General features: G+C 45.2%; 1 protein-coding gene and 1 long non-coding RNA gene across 6 annotated transcripts in view; one reads left to right on the top strand and one right to left on the bottom strand.

Annotated features, from left to right (window-relative positions):
• CDRT4 (CMT1A duplicated region transcript 4) overlaps nt 1-21,902 on the bottom strand; it is a 39,584-nt gene extending 17,682 nt beyond the window's left edge. The window contains exons 1-3 of one of the 5 annotated variants that reach the window (XM_074320030.1): nt 21,766-21,823; nt 5,860-5,935; nt 4,804-4,885 (exon numbers count right to left, since the gene is read on the bottom strand). In XM_074320030.1, coding sequence (XP_074176131.1) covers nt 4,804-4,873 — 70 coding nt within the window. In that variant the 5' untranslated portion in view covers nt 4,874-4,885; nt 5,860-5,935; nt 21,766-21,823. Of the gene's footprint in view, nt 1-4,803; nt 5,825-5,859; nt 5,936-6,293; nt 6,395-21,765 lie in introns of those variants that run through there. The other 4 variants (XM_074320031.1, XM_074320032.1, XM_074320034.1 and 1 more) reach the window with 4 other exon arrangements.
• Nucleotides 9,586-15,044, top strand: LOC141568847 (uncharacterized). Its single transcript, XR_012492078.1, has 3 exons — nt 9,586-10,425; nt 12,532-12,649; nt 13,615-15,044. It is a non-coding gene; the product is annotated as an uncharacterized LOC141568847 (long non-coding RNA).
• Nucleotides 21,903-22,541: the final 639 nt, after the last annotated feature.

Below are 22,541 nucleotides of genomic sequence, written 5' to 3'. Positions count from 1 at the left end.
CTTGGAGTTTGGTCAAAATTAATCACTTCCCCAAAGCCTGATCACTTTATATCTTTAGTACCACTGGGACCTTGATAGATTAACCAAAATATTTTTCTAGGACCCATCTCTCTTCTAAGAGATTCTTATTTCCAAAAGCTTATTAAACAAGTTCCTCTAAGTGCTGCCTTTTCATCAAATTTAAATCTGTTCAAAACAAAGCTCAGTATTGATTGTCACCCCATATTTCTACAAACATCTCCTCTGTCTTCACGTCCTGCTTCTGTTGATGACATCATCATGCTTCCTGCCCCTCAAAGTAGAAACTCAATTCCTCCTTCCCTCTTCCACCCCAGGATCAGGGTCCATTTTCCAAACAGGTTTTCGAACTTCTATTGTCTTTCCCCCAGTTTATCTTCCACATGGCTAATGCAAGAATTATCATTTATAAATATATGCATCCGTTCACTCAACAAATATTTACTGAATGCTTATTACGTGCCAAGCACTACACCAGACATGTCATTCTAAGCAGAGAAAACCAACTGAGAAAGATATGATCACGCCACACTTCTGTTCAAAACTTATTTACTCCTTACTGCCTACAAGATAAAATGCAATTCCTTAGCATGGTATACAAGACCCTTCAAACTGTAGTCTCAGAAAAGCTTCCCAATCTTGCTTCTATCACCACGAGTGTCCCACTCCACACACCCAGACACACTTGATACTCCACTGACTATAGCACCCACGCTCGCCAAGCTCTCATGCCTTGACTTCTTGGCATGACCTGTTGCCTTTGTCCTGAATTCTCTTCCCACTCCCCACTTCTAAGGAACTGTATGTCCTCCAAAATCCAGAGCGTAGCTCAGCGACTCAGGGAAACCTTCCCTAAGCCTCCCAGGAAGAGAGTCTGTCCTTCCCCTGTGCTCTTGGGGAAAGACAAAAATGACCCTATTACAAGTAGCATTCACCACATTATACTGAGAAAATTGTTGGGGATCAAAAGGTGTAAGGTTTACTCAGTCTTGGGTAAACTGATAAAATTGTGATTGAAATCTGAAAAGCTGAGGATAAAAGCTGACACCCTACCCCCTGTATCCCTGAGACTTTCTGCCAAGAGTGCTTTGTGAGATCATCACCAAAGGAAGTGTCCTCCCTCCTGACCCTTCTGGTACCACGTCCCCAGCAGGTCTCTCAAGGGAGGGCTGTTTCTCCCCTCATGACCTACAGGTTTCTGGACCTGGAGGTGGGTACTTGTCCGCCTTACTCCCCACTGCCATTCTCAAACCATTTTCCTTCCTGCTCCTTGGAAGCTCATGCCATCAGACTATACCACCCCATCCACCTGGTTGTTGCCCCCTTCTGATCCCTAGCCTCTAGCCCTCAGTCACTGACGATGTTAGCTCCTGGCACACTGGCTTCCTTTGCAGCTTTACTCCTACCATCTTCAGTGGTTTCTTCATCATCTCATGAATGATCCATGCAAATCTCCAGCACAACCTTCCTTGACCTACCTCACCTCCATTAACCTTGTCTTCGCCTCAGTCTCTGCCACCCACCCCTGCGGTCAGTCCACTTTTCTTATCATTACCTATAACCACAATCTCAGCGATGAGCATCCCACTCTGTGCTCCTCTGTCCTTCCAGCTCGCCCCCTCAAGCAGCTCCCCGTCTAGCAACCCCTCTATCTGGATCCACTCATTATACCGCCCTCTCTCAGCCATCCCTTCATGCCCTCACTTCCTCCTTCATCCTGTTTAAATCCCATGGTATATCATTATAACCTCTTGCAAATGACCTTCACCCCTCTTATCCATCTCTCCCTCTAACCATATTTGCATGAGCAAGCCCCAGTTCTAGTTAAACCCAATGGGTGGGCTGTCTGCGTGTGCCACCTCAGCAACTAAACATGGTGAGAGAAAAACACAGCTGTGCTGACTGGTCTCACATGAAACAATGATAGCTAGTTTCTGTGCTGTGCGCTACGTACTAGGTACAGTCTAAGCACCTTACCTATATTAATGATAATAATTTAATCCTCACAAAGATCATATGTATTAGATGCTATATGACCCCCATTTTATAAGCAAGGACACGAAAGCCCATAGGGATGTTCACTAATACATCCACAGTCACACAACTAAGTGACACAGCCAGGTTTTTCACTCAGGCTGTCTAGCTGCAGAATCCTCTTAATATTCCACACTCTCCCTCATCTATCAGTCAGTGTAACTAGCCCACCCTACTATCCCTCCTTTCCAAGGCTTTTCACTTTCCCACTCCACAAACAACTGTTTCAAACCTCCTCATCACCTCCCCTCCCTCTCCCTCTCAGCTGATGCCGTTGCCTCACCCTCCTTGGGGCAGTAACCAAGAATCTATCAGGAACTCCCTTGTCTCTCCTGCCCCACCCCATCACACCTGTCAACCGCTCCTGTGCATGCTGCCTCCCCTCCCACTACCATGGATGAACCATCCCTATTCTCATCAAAGAACGCCTCTCCATTGCATCCGGGGCCCCTCCCCTCGTACCTCCCTACATGCAATGCTCCTGGATATAGCCAACCACTCTCATGTTCTTGAAACATTTTCCTATTTGGCTTCCATGACACCACATGGACCTATTTTCCTCCCATGTCACTCCCCACCCTTCTTCTCAGTCTCCATGGATGATTTCTGAGCTCCCTTCTTTGTTTTATCTCCACAGGACCCCAAGGTGACATCAGTCAGTTCTGTGGCTTTACATCTCATTTTGGACAAATCTTAACTCTAGCCTGACCCCCTTCCCAACGTCCAAATTTATATATCCAACTGCCATCTGTACATCTTCATTTGTATAGTATCTAATAGGATATCACTCTTCATGGTTCCAACAGAACACTTGACCTATTCCCTAATATGTTCCTCTCCAGTCTTTTCCATCTCAGAGAGAGGCACCAATTCACCAAATTGCCAATTCAAAAACCTAAGGGTTGTCTTTGATTCCTCTTTCTTCTTATTATTAATACAGCTGATTCATTACTCTCCCCCCACCACCCTCTAGGATTATTTAACTTCTCTCCACCTCCATCCTTACCCAAGACATCAACATCTTGTCACTGGACTACTGAACACCTGCGAGGTGGTCTCCCTGCTTCCACTCTTTCCCTTACAATTCCTTCTCCACAGAGGACCCAGAGTGATAGGTTTTAAACATAAATCAGATTAAATCATTCCACTGTCAACACCTCCTGCTGTCAACAAAGGCTTCCCATTCCATTTACGATAAAATGCAAATTCCTTACCTTGACCTTCATCTAGCACCCGCCTGTCCTTCCAGCCTTAGCTAGCACTGTTCCCCCATCACTCACTGCACCAGCCACAGTGGTCTTTCTCCTCTTCTCAACATTACCAAGCCTGTTCCCATGTTAGGGGCCTTCTCCAGCTGCCCCCTCTGCCTGGGATGTACATTTCCCTTATCTTCACCTAGATTGTTCCTTCTGAGAAGTTCCATTCAGCCTAAATGTGCATTTTCAGTGAGGGCTTCATGGCTGCCTAAAGTAACCACCAGTCACTACTATGTCTCCTATATTAATTCTCTGCATAGTATTATTCCTGATTGACATTTCTTATTATTTACACCGTTGTTTATTTTCTCTTAACCAATGAGAAGGTAAGTTCCATAAGAACAGGGATCTCATCTATCACATTCACTGTTCTGTCCTCAGGCACTTGGATCTGAATCATTACATAAACAGATGTTATTGCAATTGCCACAGCAATTTCTCCTGGGATTTCTAAGGATTATTGGAAATCCAAACATCAGGCAGCTGCACACTTGTTCAGTACACAAAGGAAATCATGGACTACAATAGCCACCACTAGTGAAGGTCAACTGGCAAAATGTGGGACATTATCCTAATAAATATGATGAATAAATGTGGCTAATGGAATAGCCTGGGTTCAAATCCGAGCACTGTCACGTACTGCTTTTAAGTGGGCAAATCATTTCCTCTGCTCTCTCTCTCTCTCTCTCCCTCTCGCTCTCTCTCAGCTTAAACTTTCCCCATCTATAAAATGATAATGACATAACTCCTTTGTATGATTATTGCAAAGATTGAATGAAATACTGCATGTGAATTGCCCAGCAGAGCAACAGTACAATAATTTGGAACCACAGCAGTCCAGGAAATGTGAAGTGAAACCTGTCTGATATGAGAAGTCCCTGGGGCCTAAATGTACTGAATTCCAACTCAAGTTCTACTCCATTTTTCCTCTGAACCTCCATTTCCATTCCCACTGATCCAATATGTGCTCTATCCCTTCCACTCCCATCCAACATGACCAAGTGTGTGTGTGTGTGTGTGTGTGTGTGTGTGTGTGTGTGTGTGTGTATGTGTGTGTGTGTGTGCGCACATTGTACATACGCATGTCTCATCTCCACCAGATGCAGCACCTGAGGTATCTTCCACCTGTTATTATTAGTGGATGTGACTGCCTTTTCACAGATGTTTTCTTCCCTCAGAACAATTGTAAATTTAGACGTGTGGCCCCTGTTCTCCAGTCCCTTTATCTCTCCTTCCAGAACTGCTCCTATGACACTCCTTTTGGGTGGCCAGCCAGCCTTCTAGATGGGCTTATATAGAAACCCACTCTGTGCCGCATCTATTAGGACCGTTTATCCCATTGTGTGTTACTTGCTTGATATATGTCTCTCTCTTTCCCTAAACTGTGTTTCTGAAGGCTCAGAAGTAAGATAATTAAATTCCAGTTAACTCTTGGCTCACATTTGTCTACTTTGAGGACTAATTATGGTCCAAACCCAAGGTCAGACCGACTTACCTTGTTTAGATGTCCTCTTGTGCTCACTTCTCCTGTCTGGAAGATTTTGTAAGTCCCTGGTGCAGCTCATCTCACTATGTTTCTGAGAAACAGAGACTAAGGAAGGTAAACTGGCAAAATATAACAGAATGTAACTATTATGGATAGCTTTGGGGAAAAAATGGACAGTTGAATATATAAGAAACTGTTACCTGTGGTTAAAAGAGAAAATAGCAATTATCAATTCCTGAGAGGTTAAGAAAGAGCTCTTTTGAAATTAGGTAGAGATATTTAGTTACTAGTTTCAAATGAATCTTTCTAGGCACAAATATACACAAGTAGTACACAATGAAACATACTTCTAACCACATAGAAAATATGTATGGGTAATATGCCAGGAAATTTTGAAGTTCTGACAAAAGGAGTTTTTGTTGAGTCAGAAATCTAATTAAACAACAAGGGCTGTAATGTGTCTCCTTGGCACAGTGGAGGAGGGATGCATCAAATGCTTGTAAAATCTGGGAACAGGGCCCTCATGGAGTGTGTAGGGTGGATGTCCTCTCCCCAGCAAAGGCCTGGCCTGTAATAATCCCCCTTGTATATCACTGCAGAAAACCCAGCTCTCTCCTTGCTGTTCTTGTGTTTCTGTGATATTGTTATATACGTATTTCAGTATCTCAAGAGGGCAACTGGTAAGAGAACTAGCCAAAGTTCCTAATATGGAAAAGCTGCCTATTAAACAATTGTTTGGAGTAAAGTGTAGCATAGAATTAAGATCATGTGTTCAGTACAGGCCAAATGCTTCTGAGTTATGTGACCAGAAACAAGATACTTATACTTCCTAAGTCTCAGTGTTCCCATCTGTAAAATAGGGACAATAATAGAAACTCTCCGTGGATTGCCATGAGGATTTTTGTCATGAGATAATTCATATAAAGCATTGAGTATGAGGCCCAGGCCCACTGGTTGGACTGTTATCCTCTGCATTAATATACAGGACTGTGATATCTTCCACAATGCCAAAACAATGTGGTCCAATTTTCAGAGTGGAGAAATTAGTAACAAAATGCATCTCACCAAAAATAGGTCAATAAGTCGAAGATCAGGGAAGAGACTGGAACAGCAGGAGGTCAGAAGATGGGCGCAGGGAAACCTTCCAACACAAATGTTGCCAAATGATTGTCCCCATATCTCACCCATCCCACCCCATTTACCCCACTCTTTAGATCCCAACAGCCTTGTTTATACCACTTATACCCTCTGCTCGCCAAACAGAGACCCTCTGGAAATCATCCCTGACCTGAGCAGGTCAGTCTGAGGTGCCTGTGTCCACTTGTAGTCACATGTATATTCACTTTCACACGTATACACATAGCCCTGAGTGGGACATCTGTATAGTCCCTGAGATGAGAGTCTACAAATCACACACATGGGCATGCGTGAACATGTGCACATTTGCATATGCGCGCACACACACACACACACACACACACACACACACACACACTCACCCTGTTTAACTCTCCTAAGTCACCAGCCATGTCTGCTGTGCAATCTCCAGCTTTGATATCCCTTGTCCCAGCTGAGTTCTATTTCTCTTCTCAGGTCACTGCAGCCTGGTCTAAAATGACTTAATGAGTGAAATTGGGCCAAGAAGTCTCGCCAAATTCCTCCTGGGAATAATCTGGAGGCTTAGGTATGCAAGCAGCATTAAAGGGGACGCAGGGTGGAGCGCAGAATTTCAAGTCAGGAGAATTGGTTTCGAAATCCAGCTTCACTTTTTTTATGTCTAACCTTGAACAAATTACTGAACCTTTCTGGACCTCAGTTTCCTTGTATCTAGCATAAGAAACATCCTGCTTTACAGATGTTAAGATGATCCAATTAATGCAGATAAAAGTACTTCATGAACCACAAAGATCTTTTGTGTTGAATACAAAGACTCCTGAACTAATGGTATAAATTTCATTCTCTGGTTTATGACTGGGGGCTCATTTTGGTAACAAGGATGCTGAATAACATTGGCATCCAAGGTGAGAGCCAGATGAACTCTAGAAAGCAGCTGTATCCTGGCGCTTTATTCAGAGAGTGACAAAGACCATGTAGAGGGCAGCCAGTATGGATGCTGTTTTAGACTCATCTGCTTTCCTTGGAGTGGAAGTGGGATGAGATGTGAGAGTCAAAGTTACATGTAACCAGTTTAGAAATTCAGAATGATGTGCCTCTGAGAAGTCTTCAGAATGCCTTGCCAATGAAGGTATTCACCTCCCAAGAGGAGTAAGAGTGAACATGGAACTCATTTCCCTCTGCCCATCATAGCCACTGGCTTACCAGAACTGCTGGGATGGCAGGGCCCACAGGCTGCACAGACTCAACAGCGGCTGGGCCCATATGGCCTGAGGTAGGCAGCCTCCAAGATGGCCCCAATGACCCTTGATTCCTGGTACTCACATCCTTGTGAAGCCCCCTCCCCTTGGGTATGAGCTACACCTAGCAACTCACTTCTATCAAATAGAATATGGTAAAGTGATAAGATGTCACTTCTGAGACTTGGTTATAAATATTTAGCTCTCTCTCTCTCTCTCTCTCTCTCTCTCTCTCATTCTGAGGGAAGCCAACTGCCATACTATGAGCTGCCCTATGGAGAAGCCCATGTGTCAAGGACTTGAGGGAGGATTCCAGTCAACAGCCAGCAAGGAGCAGAGGCCGTTAGATCAACATCCTGTGAGTAACTTAATCTTGCCAATAGCCATGCGAGTGAGATTGAAAGTGGATCCTCCTGCAATTGAGCCTTCAGATGGGACCACAGCCCCGGCCAAAATAATGTCTGTCTCCTCCTGGAGAGTCCTTGAGACAGGCAAACAGTTAAGTCACACACAGATTCCTGACCCACAGAAAGTATGAGATAACAAGTGTTTGTTTTAAGCAACTAAGTTTTGGGGTGATTTGTCACACAACAAGAGATAACTGATACGAGGCCCTTACCAGACATTCTGAGGAAAAATCCCACCCATGAGACTCAACAGAGAAAGGCTTTCTGCCAAATAATTCTGCCAGTAGTGGGAGCCATTTCACTGAGTAATTCCTCCTTTTAGTCCACTCCCATCTCTAGAAAACAATATCATTTCTGCTTGAAGAAGGAAACTTATGTACATAAAGAATTTGTGGCTATAAAATGTAAAAATGGAGCCATTGCTAACAGTCAATTTTGACAAGGCCCTTTGGACACAGCAAACATACTGAGGTGGCCAGAAGGGTCAATATTGGAGTAAGGGATGGGACAAAGTGGGAAGGAGGGCTCAGAGATGCTAGAGTGCTTGCCTTTCATATTACTTAAGAGGAATAGAAAGCTGAAATTTTAGTGGTTTCTTTTTAAGACCAAGTAAAAATGCCCTTGGCATCATGGCTTTGTGAAAGCAGCCAGATCAAAATGCCAAGTTCTATCAGTGAACTGTTTTATCTAACACTACTATATAAATACTGTTTGGGTTCCACCTGGGCCCTGAAATCAGGATTGCCATCAATCTTCCCATCATACTTGGGCACACACACACACACACACACACACACACACACACACCCCATAAAAGGGGTTCAGAGTTACAGGGTCTAAGAGCACAAGGTCTAAAATGATGTGAGTTTCAAGGCCACCATCTGTCCCATGTCCTATTCAGATTTGGGTTGTTCCAATTCAAAAGGCGGGACAACACCTGCTAAGAGACTGGAGCTTCACCAAAGACTCCACAGAGAGCAAGTCACTGTAGGGTCAGTCCTATGAGTGTCCCCAAATTGCTCATCCTCCTAGAACACAAGAATTAAAAAACTTTATTTGTAGTAAAAGTAAAAGGCACTTTTATGTTTGAAATGATCCTATTGGTTTCCTGACGTTCTCTGTATCTGTAAAGCCATTCATGTATCAACACTTAAAGAGAAGAATGTCTCCCATGGTCCCTTGTGGTTATGTCACCATTGTTTATCTTCCTTAGCAATAAATAATAGCAATAGGTACAGGTTACCACAATCCCAGACAGGCCCAGTTCCGAGAGATGTAACCAGCTGGGCTGGGGACATGTCTTTCTTTATAGCTTAACATTCTATCCTTCATGTCACTAGAGTTCTTGGTTCCTCAATTTCCTCCTGGGTAGAAACAAGGATACGTATGGGTGTGTCTGCTGCTCTACCATCTCCCATCCAGTTCTGACCTCCTGCATATCTGAAACCTCCTGGCACAGCAGGCCACAGAAACAGGAATGCACTCAAGTTTCCCAATATCCCACCAAATGAATTCCTTATGAGCCCAACTACTGGGTTTATACTAACAGAGAAAACACTGCAAGGCCTGAGCTTCAAAACTCGGCTGATTTTCACTCCCTGCCACATTTCAAAAGAGAAAAGCTAACTTTTGCCCTCTAGGGTGGGAAATGTGAAAGGCACAGTGAAAGCTCTGAGTGGAGACCACAACAAATCCCTCCTGGGCGCAGAGCCCACAGAGCCAGGCTAACAGTTTTCCATCCACTGAGTGGAAACTAGATGCAGGAGGTACCCAGACGGACCCTGTTTTCGCTCCCATGCCAACTGCCGTAAACCTGTTTCTGTCCTGTTGGAGCTGCAATGTAGAGCCAGAAATCTGGAAGAATTTAACAACCAGTCAGTTCAGACACAGGAAAACATTGTTCAAAGTAAACACTGGAATCCCTCCCTCATCATCCAGGAATGTGGAGCCAGCAGGGTTGAGATCAGCAGCTTCTCAGAAAAGCCCTGGCTATGGGGCTGTGCTTGGGGCTGCAGGCTAGGAGGGCCAGGCCGGGCTCCAGAACTGTTTTCTGGCTAAGACATGGTCAAGGCTGGGAGGTCAGCACATGGGGCTTCTCCCCTTGAGCGCCGTGCTGCCCACAGCTTCCGGCTACACAACTCACTATTGCCCCGCAGGACCCAGCTTGCATGCGAGGGCCTCACGCTATGCCTGAACTTGGGAAAAGCTGGAGGAAAAGTGCCCTGGAGGAACTGAGTGGGGCTCAGGGTGCTGGGGACTTTCCATTTCCTTTGCCTGCGGCAGGCTGTGAAAGAGTCACTTTTCCAGGAGGAAGAAAGAAAGCTCTGTGTGCACGGGGAGGGTCCAGTGCCTCCAATCAGAACATGTGTGCTAGATGGGATGTGGCCACCAGCGTTCACAGTTCTGCGGACTGAGCCTTTAATTCCATCTTCCAAAAGCCATGTGCCAGGTCCCCGCCCCATTTCCTATGGCCCTGGGGAGCGGAGAGAGGACTCACTTCACTGGGGGCTGCATAATGGATCCCAGAAAAACGTTACGCATTAAGTCATTTGTGTCACTGTGTTCCTCTGCCTCAGCTCCACCCACGAAGATGCAAGCCTGAACAGAATTGTTAAAAGGTTTCTGACAGTCAAAATGTAAAAGAAAATCGCAAGTTAGGAAGGGTTCAAGGAGAAGAATGCAGAGTCCAAAGATTTGCCACAGGAAGCCCTGAGCCCAGGCCTCGGGGTGGGACTGCCAGGGCGTGTGGAGCAGCAGCAACAAATCAGGCGACAGCCTCTCTGTCCCTGACTTTCACCACGGCACTCACCCCACTCCTCAGCCCTGAGGGATCCACAGACGGCGTGTTTAATCCGCTCATTTTGAACCAGGTGAGCAAGAGGGACGCCGTCCCTCCTCTTAGGGAGCATATGCTCCAGACAAGAGATCATCCAGGTGGCCCTGGGGCCAGCAGCAGCATCACCTGGCACTTGCTAGGAATGTGTTTCCTCCCGTCCCACCCTGGCCTGCTGCATTAGAAACCCTGGAGTACGGCCCAGTGACCTATATCTTAACAAACCCTCTAGGTGATGCTGACGCACAAGGAAGTTTGCAAAGAATGCTTAAGAATCACCCAATCTAATTTGTCACCTCCTCATTGGATATTAGAGAAAAAGCTGAAAGGTTAATGGTTTGCTGCAAGGAAGTCATAGACAGGGCGTGTCAACATGCTCCTAGATGCAAAACAGCTGTGCCAAACTGCGGTGTCATTGGAAACTTGTGAGTCCAGTTTCAGAAATACTTTCCACCTCACTTTGGTCACCCTTTACTGGTGGTTTCTAAATGCTATTTTGAAGAAGAGGTGGGAGCCATTTCTCCACTCATGAGCACTCAGACAGCTGCGATCTCTTTTAACTTGCTGCCTCCACTCAGCTGGGTGCATCACAGCTCCATCTGAAGGCGACTTGGAGAAAGCTGTTTGCCCTGTTGTCTTTGGGCTGCCCCCTCACCTACTTCTTGGTGGGCATAGGGGAGAGTATACAACCAGGCTTTCTAAATGAGTTAATTTTTAAATAAAAGTACCACCCAATAAAGTACATTTTCATTTGTCCATTCAGCAAATGACTTTCATGTTGCCAAACTCAGTTATTTGCTTTGTATTTGTTTCTTAGCTCATCTGACCTATTGGCAACAATAGAACCCACTGGCCACTCTAGAAAATTCCTCTTTTCCTGGCTCCTTCTTCCTTCTGGTTTCACCACCTCACTGCCTGCTCTTGTAAACCCCTGCTGGACATCTCTCCTTGGGTGTTTTCTAGGTGCCTCAGAAGTACCCTGTTACACACACACACACACACACACACACACACACCAAAACCTGCTCCTTCATTTGTCTTCCACATTTTATTAAACAGCACCACTAACATACCATTTGCCCAAGAAAAAGGAGTATTTTTTCCACTTTCCTTCATCCTCAAGATCCAAGTTACCACCAAGTCCTATCAACTGAGCCTGTAAAAATATCCTGAATCCACTCGTTTTCTACATTCTACTATTATGACAATAGCTACCACCACTACTAACGATAATGATAATGTCTCACAGCACGGTGCTCATGTTCCGCATGTATTAACTCATTGAGCCTTCCCAACAAACCTGAGTTAAGTGCAATTTGTATCCCCTCTTACAGAGGGTAAGACTGAGGCAGAGATGCTCAGTGACTCGCTCAAAGCCATACATCTGTTCTGGTGGAGCCAGGATTCAGTTGTGGGTAGCTGGCCCCAGGATCCATGTGACAAGACACCATGCTCCTGGGGCCGCCTCCATAACCACAGGATACGCTTGTGGCCTCTGGATGGCCTCCCGCTTCCACTCTTGTCTCCATTCAGCAGGTCCTTGAATAATGTCATTTTTGTACATCGTTTCATTATAACGTGGACGAGGTGCCAGAAACTTAACTCTTGTTTATATCAATTAGCCTAAAACTGATTTCATTATGTGTCATTTTGCTTGAAGTCACAGATCCTATTAATGACATTAAGTGAGGACTTACTATACAATTTATTTTATATGCCCTGCAGCCAGAGTGGCTTTCCCAAAACAGAGCAGTACTCAGTCACTGCCCAGCCTAAATATTCCTCTAAGTGTTTCCACATAGCCCTTAGAATGCAATACCTACCGTGGCTGACTACCTCCCAGATCTCTCTCTCCTCTGTCTCTTCAATCACATTGCTCTTCTCTCTCTGTCTGAAACTCATCAAACTTTAGCTATTCCCCTACTTGGAATGGGCTTCCCCACAGATTTTTCGCAAAGCTGGCTTCTGGTCATTTGCTCTATGTCACCCTCTCAGAAAGGCTTTCCCTAACTTCCTACTCTAAACTAACCTTCAGTCCATCGCTATCATATCACCTTATGTTATTTTTATTATAGCACTTATCATTAACTGAAATTGTCTTAAATTTGTTTGTTTACAATTTATTTTCTGCCTGTTCTCTTAGAATTTAAATTCCATGGGATGAAGGAACTTGTCTGTCTTTTCTCCACCTATATCCCAGGACCTAAAACTGTCTAAACACTTACTGAAGCACCTGCTTGTACCAGGCACGTGGATCAAAGGTGAGTACAGCAGAATCCCTATCCTGATGGGTGCCACCATCTGTAGTTCTACTATGCTATAAGGGAGGTTATGACAAAAGGAAGCACAGGTGTCATGAGAACATCAAAAGTGATTTCTCACCCAGCCTAGGAAACTCGAGACGACTCCCTGTAGTAGAATTAAATTCACTTCATTTCAACAGTTATTCTGGGCCAGATCTGCAAGTTACAGAGATGGATGGGACAGACCAGTGATCTATCTCCTCAGTGCCAGAATCACCTAAAGAAAGAGCATTTTAAAACACAGACTGTCACCTCCCCACCAGTTTCTGATTCAACAAATCTGGGGTGGGGCCTGAGAATTTGCACGTCTAAAGCGTTCCCAGGTGAGGCTGATGCTGCTGGTCTAGGCACCACACTTTGAGAATCACTAGATTGGACCATTTCCTTGCCTGAGACCTCAATGACTATAGCTCAGCATGATGCTATGTGTCACGTGCTCTGATGGAAATCAGGGCAGATGATATGAGAGGGGATCACACAGCTTACCCAGGAGAAACCAGCACCTGAGTTCAGTTCTGAATGACAAGTAGGCATTATTAAGACAAGGGAAGAAAATCATATCATGAAGTAGCATGATGTGATTTTTAAATTTAAAATCGATTTCAATATTGCTGAAGCATAAAGTATAAAACCAAGATTAGCTGAAGATGAGACTGAAGCTAGCACCGGATGCAAGAGCCTTGAAAGACGAGTAGCAGAAAGCCAGGCTGAATAAGAGCAAAGTGAGCATAATATACTCAGAGAACTACAGAAATTATGGCCAACACGTAGGGTGCACATGAGCGGAGGGAAAGGATTGTAGAGAGAACTGAATTGTAAACAAAGATGGAAGTCAAACCATAATAATCCCACCTTGGGGTTTGTGCTCCCTGTTTCCTCTGCCTAGAACATTCATGCTGAAAAGCTATGTCTTTATCTTGCAGGCACTACGGTGACTTGAAAGGCTTTAAGCAGGCAGTAACATTATCAGCTTTGCCTTTCAGAAAGATCCCTGTGGCACAGACCTATAGCTTCCTACCAAGGATTTGCACAGCCCGTCCTTCGTATCAACTTGATACTGGCAGTCAATTGCCTCGCCAAGAATTCTATGCCCCCCACCTAGTACCTAGGTAGTCTTGTGTCTGAGTTCTGGCTACCTGCAGACCTGGCCCATGAATGCTCCAATGTGACCCTTTATTGTTTTTTTTTCCCCATTCATAAGCTCGAAATAAAGGAATCCAAAGTTCATGGCAGTGAGAATGAACACAGGACAGAATGTGATCGCAACTAACTATAGGGATAAAGGAGAGACAGGGGTCTAGAATGATGCTCGGGTCCCTAAGTTGGGTGATGGAGACAAACAATAGCAGAGAGCCAATTTGGGGAAGGATGCTTAGTTTTATTTGGGATATTATACAAAATCCAGGTAGTTATGCCCAGTGAGCAGTTGTCCATATGAATCTGGTATCCAAGAAAATGGCGATGGTTATAGATATAGATTTGGGGGGGGGGGGGGAAATGAGACTAAAGATTGTCATTTATCTCATTTACATAAAATGAGTTGAGAAAAAGAATGAGAACTGAACCACGACTGGGCAGAAGCCACCAGAGAGAAGAAAGAAGTGTGGAAGTACTCTCAAGAAGCCAAGAGAAAATACCTGCCGAGGAGACTGTGATATAATTTAAATTAAAAAAAAGAAACGTTTTTTCTTTGTCCTCTTCCTGGTACAGAGCTCCTAAAACCTTTGGAACTTACTGCCGTTTGTATGCTGCTGAAATGGCTCATGGCAAGAGCCCTAAATAGCTTCAACGTGCGGGGCAAGTGGCCAGAAAGACCAACCTTGTGATTAGAGCGTTAGAACTTTCAGCCCCACCCGAAGCTCCGTGGTGGGGGCGGGGCTGGGAATTGAGTCCTATTCGTCAATGGTCAATGATCTAATCAATCTTGGCTACGTAATGAAACCTCCATAAAAATTCCTATACAGTGAGGTCCTGGGAGCTTCCTGGCCTGTGAACACAGTGATGTGCTGTGAAGGAGCCATGGCTGGAAAGGGCATGAAGCTCTGTGCCACCCCCATCCCTTCCGTTTGACTGTTCCTGACTTGTAGTCTTTATAACAAACTGTAAACGTAAGTAAAGCATTTTCCCGAATTCTGTGTCATTCTAGCAAATCATCAAACCTGAGGAAGGGGCCATGGGAACTCTTACATTTATAGCCAGTTAGAAAGACAGGTAGCCTCTGGGACTTGAAACTAGTGTGGGAAGTGGGGCCAGTCTGTGGGACTGAGACCATAGCCTGTGGGGTCTGTGCTAACTCCAGGTAGATGGTGTCGGAATTGAATTGAATAGTAGGACACCCAGTTGGTGTTGGAGAATTGAAGAGTTGTTTGGTGTAGAAAACCCCACACATCTGTTGTCAGAAAAAAGATATCCCAGAGAGGATATGTCAGGGACCACAGAAACATCAAGAAACTCAAGGACCAAATGAGCCCACTGAAGTTGACACTAGAAATGCATTTATGAGGGCAATTCCATTAAATGACAGGATAAAAGCCAGAATTGGGAGAGCTGTGGAGTTAATGGGAAGGGAGGAAACGAGGACAATGATTGTAATAACAAATCATAATGGAGGCCTGTCTGTGCCAGGACTGCCTTGAGATGATATATGCTTCATTTATTCCTTACTGTAAACCTAGGAGATAATGTCACCATTCTGCAGAGAGAGAAATAAACCTCAGAAAAATCAAGCAACTTTCTCAAAGTCCTACATTGAATAAGTGGTTAGAATTCAAAATCAAGTCAATCTGATTCTAAAACCAGTGTTCTTAACTAGTATGCTATGATTGCATATATAGAAACCCAAATCATCTACAAATAAACTACTAGAATTAGTGAGTTTAGCAAGGTTGCTGGATATACGAACAGCATACCAAATCATTTGCATTTCTAAATATCAGACATAAACATAAAATAAAACTCCTAAAATGATAGTGTGTACAATTGCTTCAAAAATATCAAAGTTAAGACTAAATCTAACAAAAGTTGTGTGAGTTCTCTCTACTGAAAATTACACATTATTGAAAAAATAATCTTTAAAATCTAGATAAGTGGAGGGATATACCATGTTTATTGTAAAAATGTCGACTCTTCTAAAACAGAGCCATAAAATTCAATGTAATCTCAACCAAAATCCCAACAGAATTGTTAGTAGAAACTGACAAGCTGATTTTAAATTTTATATGGACATAAAAGAGCTAAGGAGAGAGAAGGCAATCTTAAAGATGCACACACTTGAAGAATGTAGTATGCTGGATTTCAAAACTTATAAGCCCCCAATAAATTTAAATTTGTTAAATATAATTATTTAATAAAATAATTAAAACAGTGTAGAATTGTTGAAACAACAGATAAATAGACAAATAGCATAGACTAGAAATCTCAGAGAAGTTTCTCTATGGCTCAGCACTGGGTGAAGGACAGTATTTTCAATAAGTGGTGCTAGATCACTTGAATATCCATATGGAAAAATAATTACATTTAACTCCCATCCTCTCAAAATATCCAAAAAATCAAGTCCAGGTGGGTGGTACTTACAAATGTTTATAATGTTAGAACTAAACAATAAAACTTCTAGATGACATAGGAAAATATCTCATGCCATCAGGACAGAAAAAGAGTTCTTAAAGTTAAGAATTTCTGTTCAATGAAAGATACCATTGAGAAAATTCAGATACCATTAAGAAAAGACAAGCCTCAGCGTGGGAGATTTTTGTACTCCCTATACCCAAAAAGGGCTTGTACACAGAATATATTTTAAATGTTTAAAAATCCCCCACAATCAATTTTAAAAAGACCTGAAAACTAGAAAATTGTCAAGAGACTTGACTAGGCTCATCACAAAAGATGATACCCAAACAGTAGAATAAACAAATGAAAAGGTATTCAACCTCTAGGAAATTTGCATTAAAACCACAATGATATGCCAATCTACCCCCATAAGAATGGCTAAAATTTATGTACACTGATAACACCAAGTACAGAGAAGATGGACAGCAATGAGACTGCCCATAATACTACCAGTGGGAATGTAAACTGAAAATAGTTTGACATTATCTATTAAAGACAAACATGCACACTCCATGACCAAGCAATTCCACATTCAGGTTCAGAAATGTGTAACATGAAAATGCATGTCAAAGAAGATTTAGAACTGCATTACTTATAATAGCCCAAAACTTGAAATAACCCAAATATCTACCTAGAATAAAATAGATAGTGGAGTGGAGTGGAGTGGAGTGGAGTGGAGTGGAGTGGAATGGACAGCGTGTCATGCGGGAGACCCTGCTTGCTGCGCCATTTGTCATGTGGGAGACCCTGCTCACAGCGCCATTTGTCATGCGGGAGGGCCTGCGGGGTCTCTGCTCCCGCTCCCCATACAAGAACGCAAGATATGGTGAGGCCAAAAAGGAACACCCACGGAGCCATAGGTAGGGGAGTCATACCACTATATTCTCTCTGGCGGCACTATACTCTCACTGGAGGCTGGATCCACACTGTCCGCAAACCGCCATCCACGCTTGCCAGCCCAGCCGCCATCTTCCTGCTAGCCCCCATTCTTTTCTCTCCTCTCTCTCCTCCACTCTCCTCCGTAGCCGCAGCAGTTATATTGGCGGCTAATTGGCTAACTGGCTACAGCTGACGGCCAATCAGCCACAGCTGACGGCCATCTACTACCCGAGCCAGCACTCCTCCACGTGAGGCCGAGAGCCTGTAAACTACTTTCTGGGGCTCTGCCCCCACACAGCGATACATTCATTCAATGGAACACTACATAGCAATGAAAATAAATAAACTATACTGATGTGCAACCCCAGTGAATCTCACAAACATATTATTGAGTGAAAGAAGTCAGGTAAAACAGTGTCTGGGAATACACTTCCTCAGTGTAAAGCAGGGGCATGATTACCACAAATTTAGGAGAGTACCTGTAATTACCTTTGAGAATTAGAGAACTGGTAAGAAATGGGAGAGGATGGGGGGAGTTCTGGGGATTAGCAGTGTCCTACTTCCTGACATGGTTGGTTGTTACCAGGTGTCCACTTTTGATAAATCACAAACATGTAAGCTGTATGTCTTTGTTCACTTAATATAATTTCAAATTTATTTAAAAAAAAAAATTTTTAAGAAATAAAGATGGCAGGGCTGGGCAAGGAAGTGAGAAGAGTGGACAGACATAAAGCAAAACTAGGGAAATGAAAGATTGCGTGGAAGAATTATTGGCTATTATCTATAATCCAGCCACTCCGTGATTGTAGGGTTACCTACCAGTGGGGGGGAGGGGATTGGTGTGTGTGTGTGTGTGTGTGTGTGTGTGTGTGTGTGTGTTGTGGGAAAATGGGTTCTTGGTGAAAGTCACAGGGAAGAATTCAAGGACACACCGATCAAGCCAAGCAAGCAGAGGATTTATTAAAAGAAAGGAAGTGTACACTCCCAAAATAATGGGAGTGGGCAGGCCAAGAGAACAGCAAGTGCCCCGAAGAACAAAGAGGCTTAGGATTTTATTAGAATGAGGGCACAAAATATTCAAGATTTAGGGATGGCGTTATAGGCACTCCCAGGCAAGTCCTCACTGACCACTCCTTCCTGGGAGGTAAGATTGTCTTGTCCTTATTTAGCCTTTGTCAGAACTATCATGGCAACACAGGGGGTGGAGATTTTCCCTGCTTTTGTAATGCTAATAATATTACAATCTATTATAATTAGCTAAAGTTCACCTGAGGGGCAAGACGGGGTCCTGAGCCACCAAAATCTAGCTCTGGCCGGTCTGGTAGCTGCCCCTTTTCTTAAGAATAATCTCCTCTCCTCCTTCCTTTGTCTCCCCTCACATCCTCCTTGCTTTCCTCTCCCCTCTCTTCCCAAGGCCCTGTTCTTTCTGCCTACAGTAACGCATGTATTAGTGTGGGTATGCGTATGAGGGTATGCGTGTATGTGTGGGGGGTGTGGGGAGGTGTGGGTGTGTATGGGTGTGTATGTGTGGAGGTGTGAGTGTGGGGGGGTGAGTATATGTGGGTGTGGATGTGTGCGTGCATGTGGACGTGGGTGTATATGTGTGGGTGTGTGGACACTCGTATGTGTGTGTGGGTGGGTGTACGTGTGTGGGTGTGTGGGGGGGTGTGACAGAGAGATTCTCTTTAGCATCAGTGAGGAGACTTGGACTGAGGTTGGGGGAAGAAGAGGAAACAAAAAATCGGGTGTGGTGGAAAACAAGGGGCAATGCGGTGGGGAGGGTGAGGGTCTTTGTGAGTGTGAGTGAAATAATCATCCCTGGGCCTGGCTGGAGAAGAACACAGCCACCAAAGATGTACTGCAGGCAGCCCGCACCTATTAAAGACCTGGCTATCAGCCAGTGACTTTGGACTGTAATTAGCAAATTGACTCTTGTCTCTCTAAGGCCAAAAGTAAGTGTCTAAAACCAGAACAAAATCTTTCTTTCCCATGTTCCTAAAAACCTTAGAAATTACAAAGGTAAAATAAACATTTATTTTAGAAATAAACAATGAAAATTGAAAATCAAAGTAGGCCAAGCATTTCTCAGGCAGCAGGCCTGACCTGCTACGCATTCCTAGTGTCTGGTTTCCACCAGGCACTCACTATAACTTGGCAAACCTTTTCTTCCTTTCTCATTGATTCCCTGGCACATTCCACACGGCTCCACCCTCTGGGAGCCATGGATTCACTGACCATCTTCTCTCTCTGCTGCAGACTCCATTCTGGCCATTTACGAGAGGCCACAAACGTGAAGGTGGCCCATTCCAACTTAAAATACCTCCTCCTCAACAGCCTCCTTTGAGCCTGTCTCCCTGCCTATCTGCCTGTCCTGTCATCAGAGATGCTGTGGCGTGAGGAACCCTGGGACTGCGGAAGTCCCATGAGGTCCTGGGGAAGAAGTAGGTAGGGTGAGGGTCAAGCGGGGGCTTGAGAAGTCTGAGCTGAGATGCACAGGCTGGTTGAAGTTTGAACAGTGAAAGACCAAGTCAGGAGCAGACAAGCAATAGTAGGAGGTCAAGCACACAACAGAGTCAGAGATCAGACAGGGGCCAGGGACTAGGAGCTCCACCACGAAGGAATATGGCATCGGAGCTCAGGCTTGCACCCTGGTACCAGATGCTAGGTTCACGTCCTGGCTCTGGCATCTGCCAGCTGTGTAACTTTGGGCTGGTTACTGACCTCTCTTGACCTCAGTTTTTTCTGGAAAAGTGGGAATTGGATGGGCGTGAGGATGGGGATGGGGCTGAGGATGGGAAGGGGGATTAGATAGCGTGATGATGGGCGTGGGGGTGGGGACTGGCAGGGGAGGGAGAGGAGATGGGCCTGGGGGTAGGGATGGGCATGGAGAGGGACATGAGCACGGCTGAAGACCATGGTCCAAGCTTGGTAACAAGTCCTGGGATGGAGAGCAGTTGTGCTGACATCCATTTTCTGCTCTCCACCCTCGTCATGCCTCTCCCATCCAGCCTCACTCCCTGCCTCTTCTCCAGTGTTTCCAAATGTCCATCTCCATTGTCCCCTCCCTTTCTGCTTTCAAACATTCCCAAGAATCCCCTCTTCTGAAAAATTCTTCCCTTGACCCCAAGCTTCCTGACTTCTATTTTTCTCCTTTTCTCTGCCAAAATTCCCCAGGGAGGGGCCTGTACCAGCTGTTGCTCTTTTCCTCGCTCCCCAAGGCCCGGCAGCCTGGTGTGCATCCTCAGAGCCCTGACAGTCACTGGACAGGAAGGAACAGAAGGCCCAGCCATCAGGGTGCTCTAGAAAGTGTGAGTGTGCTGGCACACACGTACACACACACACACAGACACACACACACAGAGACACGCACACAAGCACAGAGAGACACACAGACACATGCACACACACAGACACAGCACACAAGCACAGACCAAACACACATGCACTCATGGGTACACACAGAAATACACACACTCATAAACATATGCACACACTGGCACAGAAACACATATACACACACATAGAGACAGCCACACAGGCATACGGACACACACAGAGACACACAGACGCAGAAATACACATAGGAATATACACACAAACATGCCCACACAGAGACACTCAGACATACCCAGATACATATACACACAAGCACATGAACATACATACACATAGGTACACATATGGAGAGACACACACACACAAACACATGCACAGACAGACATAGACACACACCAACATACAAATACACAGGCACACACAGACACATCAGAAACACACACAGAGACACACACGCTAACCCATGCAATAAAGCAGCCAACAGGCTCTCAGTTTGATTAGAGGAGCTGAGGAGAAAACCCCAGTGCTACCCATTGCTCAGCCTGATGACTCCAGACCTCTAATGCTGGCAGAACCAGGAAAGCAAAGTGAGAATGCTACAATTGCCACACCTAGGGAAGATCCACATGTTCCAGGCCTAACCATTCCATGACTGGGGAGGAAGCCATCTCCACATTTTGCTCAAGTCCCAGCTGTAAGCATTTGGAAGACATCCCTGAAATAACGTCAGCTGAGAAAGGGAGGGAAGTGCTTGTCAGGAGGTCTGGAGGAAGACTGTGACCTTGGGACCCAGAAGGTCCGCTCCCTGACACTGGGCAGAGCCTGAATTTGAACCCAGAAAGCCTGGCTCCCCATGTCCTTGCCCTTCTTTGCCTTTCTGCTTCTCTCATACTGGCTTGATGTAGCTCAAGCAAGTGTAAAACCAGAGCTGCCAACTCAGACAGAGTGGCCTCTGGGGTCTCTGGCTGCCAGAAGTGCCACCCTGGGATGGTGCCTGGGGGCTGGGCAGAGACAGGAAGGGGAGCACTTCCTCCTCTGTAGAAAGGAGAGTTTCCTCTCCTCTCCCCGCATCTACCCTGCAGTGCCTTCATTGATCATAAGATTTGCCAATTGTTCTTCTTTATACCTTTCATGTCCCTTAAATAAGTGACATGAATATTCATTATTACTTTTTTAAAAGTCTGCTGTTCCTTGTGGCTGTTAGTGATCTTCCCTAGAGGTTTCTATAGGTTCTGCATAGTAAAGGCACTTACCAGTCCTAGCTTCACATTTCCTTGCTGCTGAGCTCTGTCCAGATGCCAGGCATCTGTGGAGGAAACTCAACGCGGTGCCCTGCCCCCCACCACCCAGGAGGAAGCTTGGGTAGAGTGTGTGCACGTTTGTTTTGGTTTGTCTTCCTGTTTAAATAGAGTTGTCTCCCTGACGGCACTGGAGAATCACCTGACCATTTTTAAAAACTGAGCCCTCTGCAGACAATTAAGCAGAATCCAGGCTATGAGGTTTGACATCGCTATGTTTTAGAGTCCCAGGGGGGTGTGCGACCAGAATTAGAACCACTGAAGGAAAATACCGGAGACTCTGGCAACCCTCAACAAGCACAGGCTCCTGTGAAGGGCACGGCCTCCTGATAGTTGGGTCCCTGCAGTTTTACCTTCCCCCTGGACTCTCCTCTTGGGGACACCTGGTGTTCCTGTATGTGAAATAGCACCCCACCCAGGCCTACCTGAGAGGTTTCTGAGCTCCCCCATGCTTCCTTCAGTATCTTCGTGGTTCTCCTGCCTGGTGCTTATGTTTGGTCTGGAAATGTCCCAGAGACTCAATCCCACTTCCCCTTTGTCCTCTCTTTACTGCTGTCAGGCATCCTCTCTCTGCCACCCACATCTGGTCCAGGAGCCTGAAGTCAGGGGTAAATGGGGGCATTGTGACATCAGCAGTTGCCATGCCCCCACCCTTGAATCTTCTAACCTTGTTCTCTTCCTGCTGTGAGCCCAGCCCGATCCAAGCATGCAGTCCTCAGACCCTAGTGTTG

Source organism: Rhinolophus sinicus, linkage group LG15 (assembly GCF_036562045.2).
Source record: "Rhinolophus sinicus isolate RSC01 linkage group LG15, ASM3656204v1, whole genome shotgun sequence".
NCBI classification, from domain to species: domain Eukaryota; kingdom Metazoa; phylum Chordata; class Mammalia; order Chiroptera; family Rhinolophidae; genus Rhinolophus; species Rhinolophus sinicus.
Note: the sequence above shows the minus strand (reverse complement) of the source record. Positions and strands in the feature narration are given on the sequence as shown.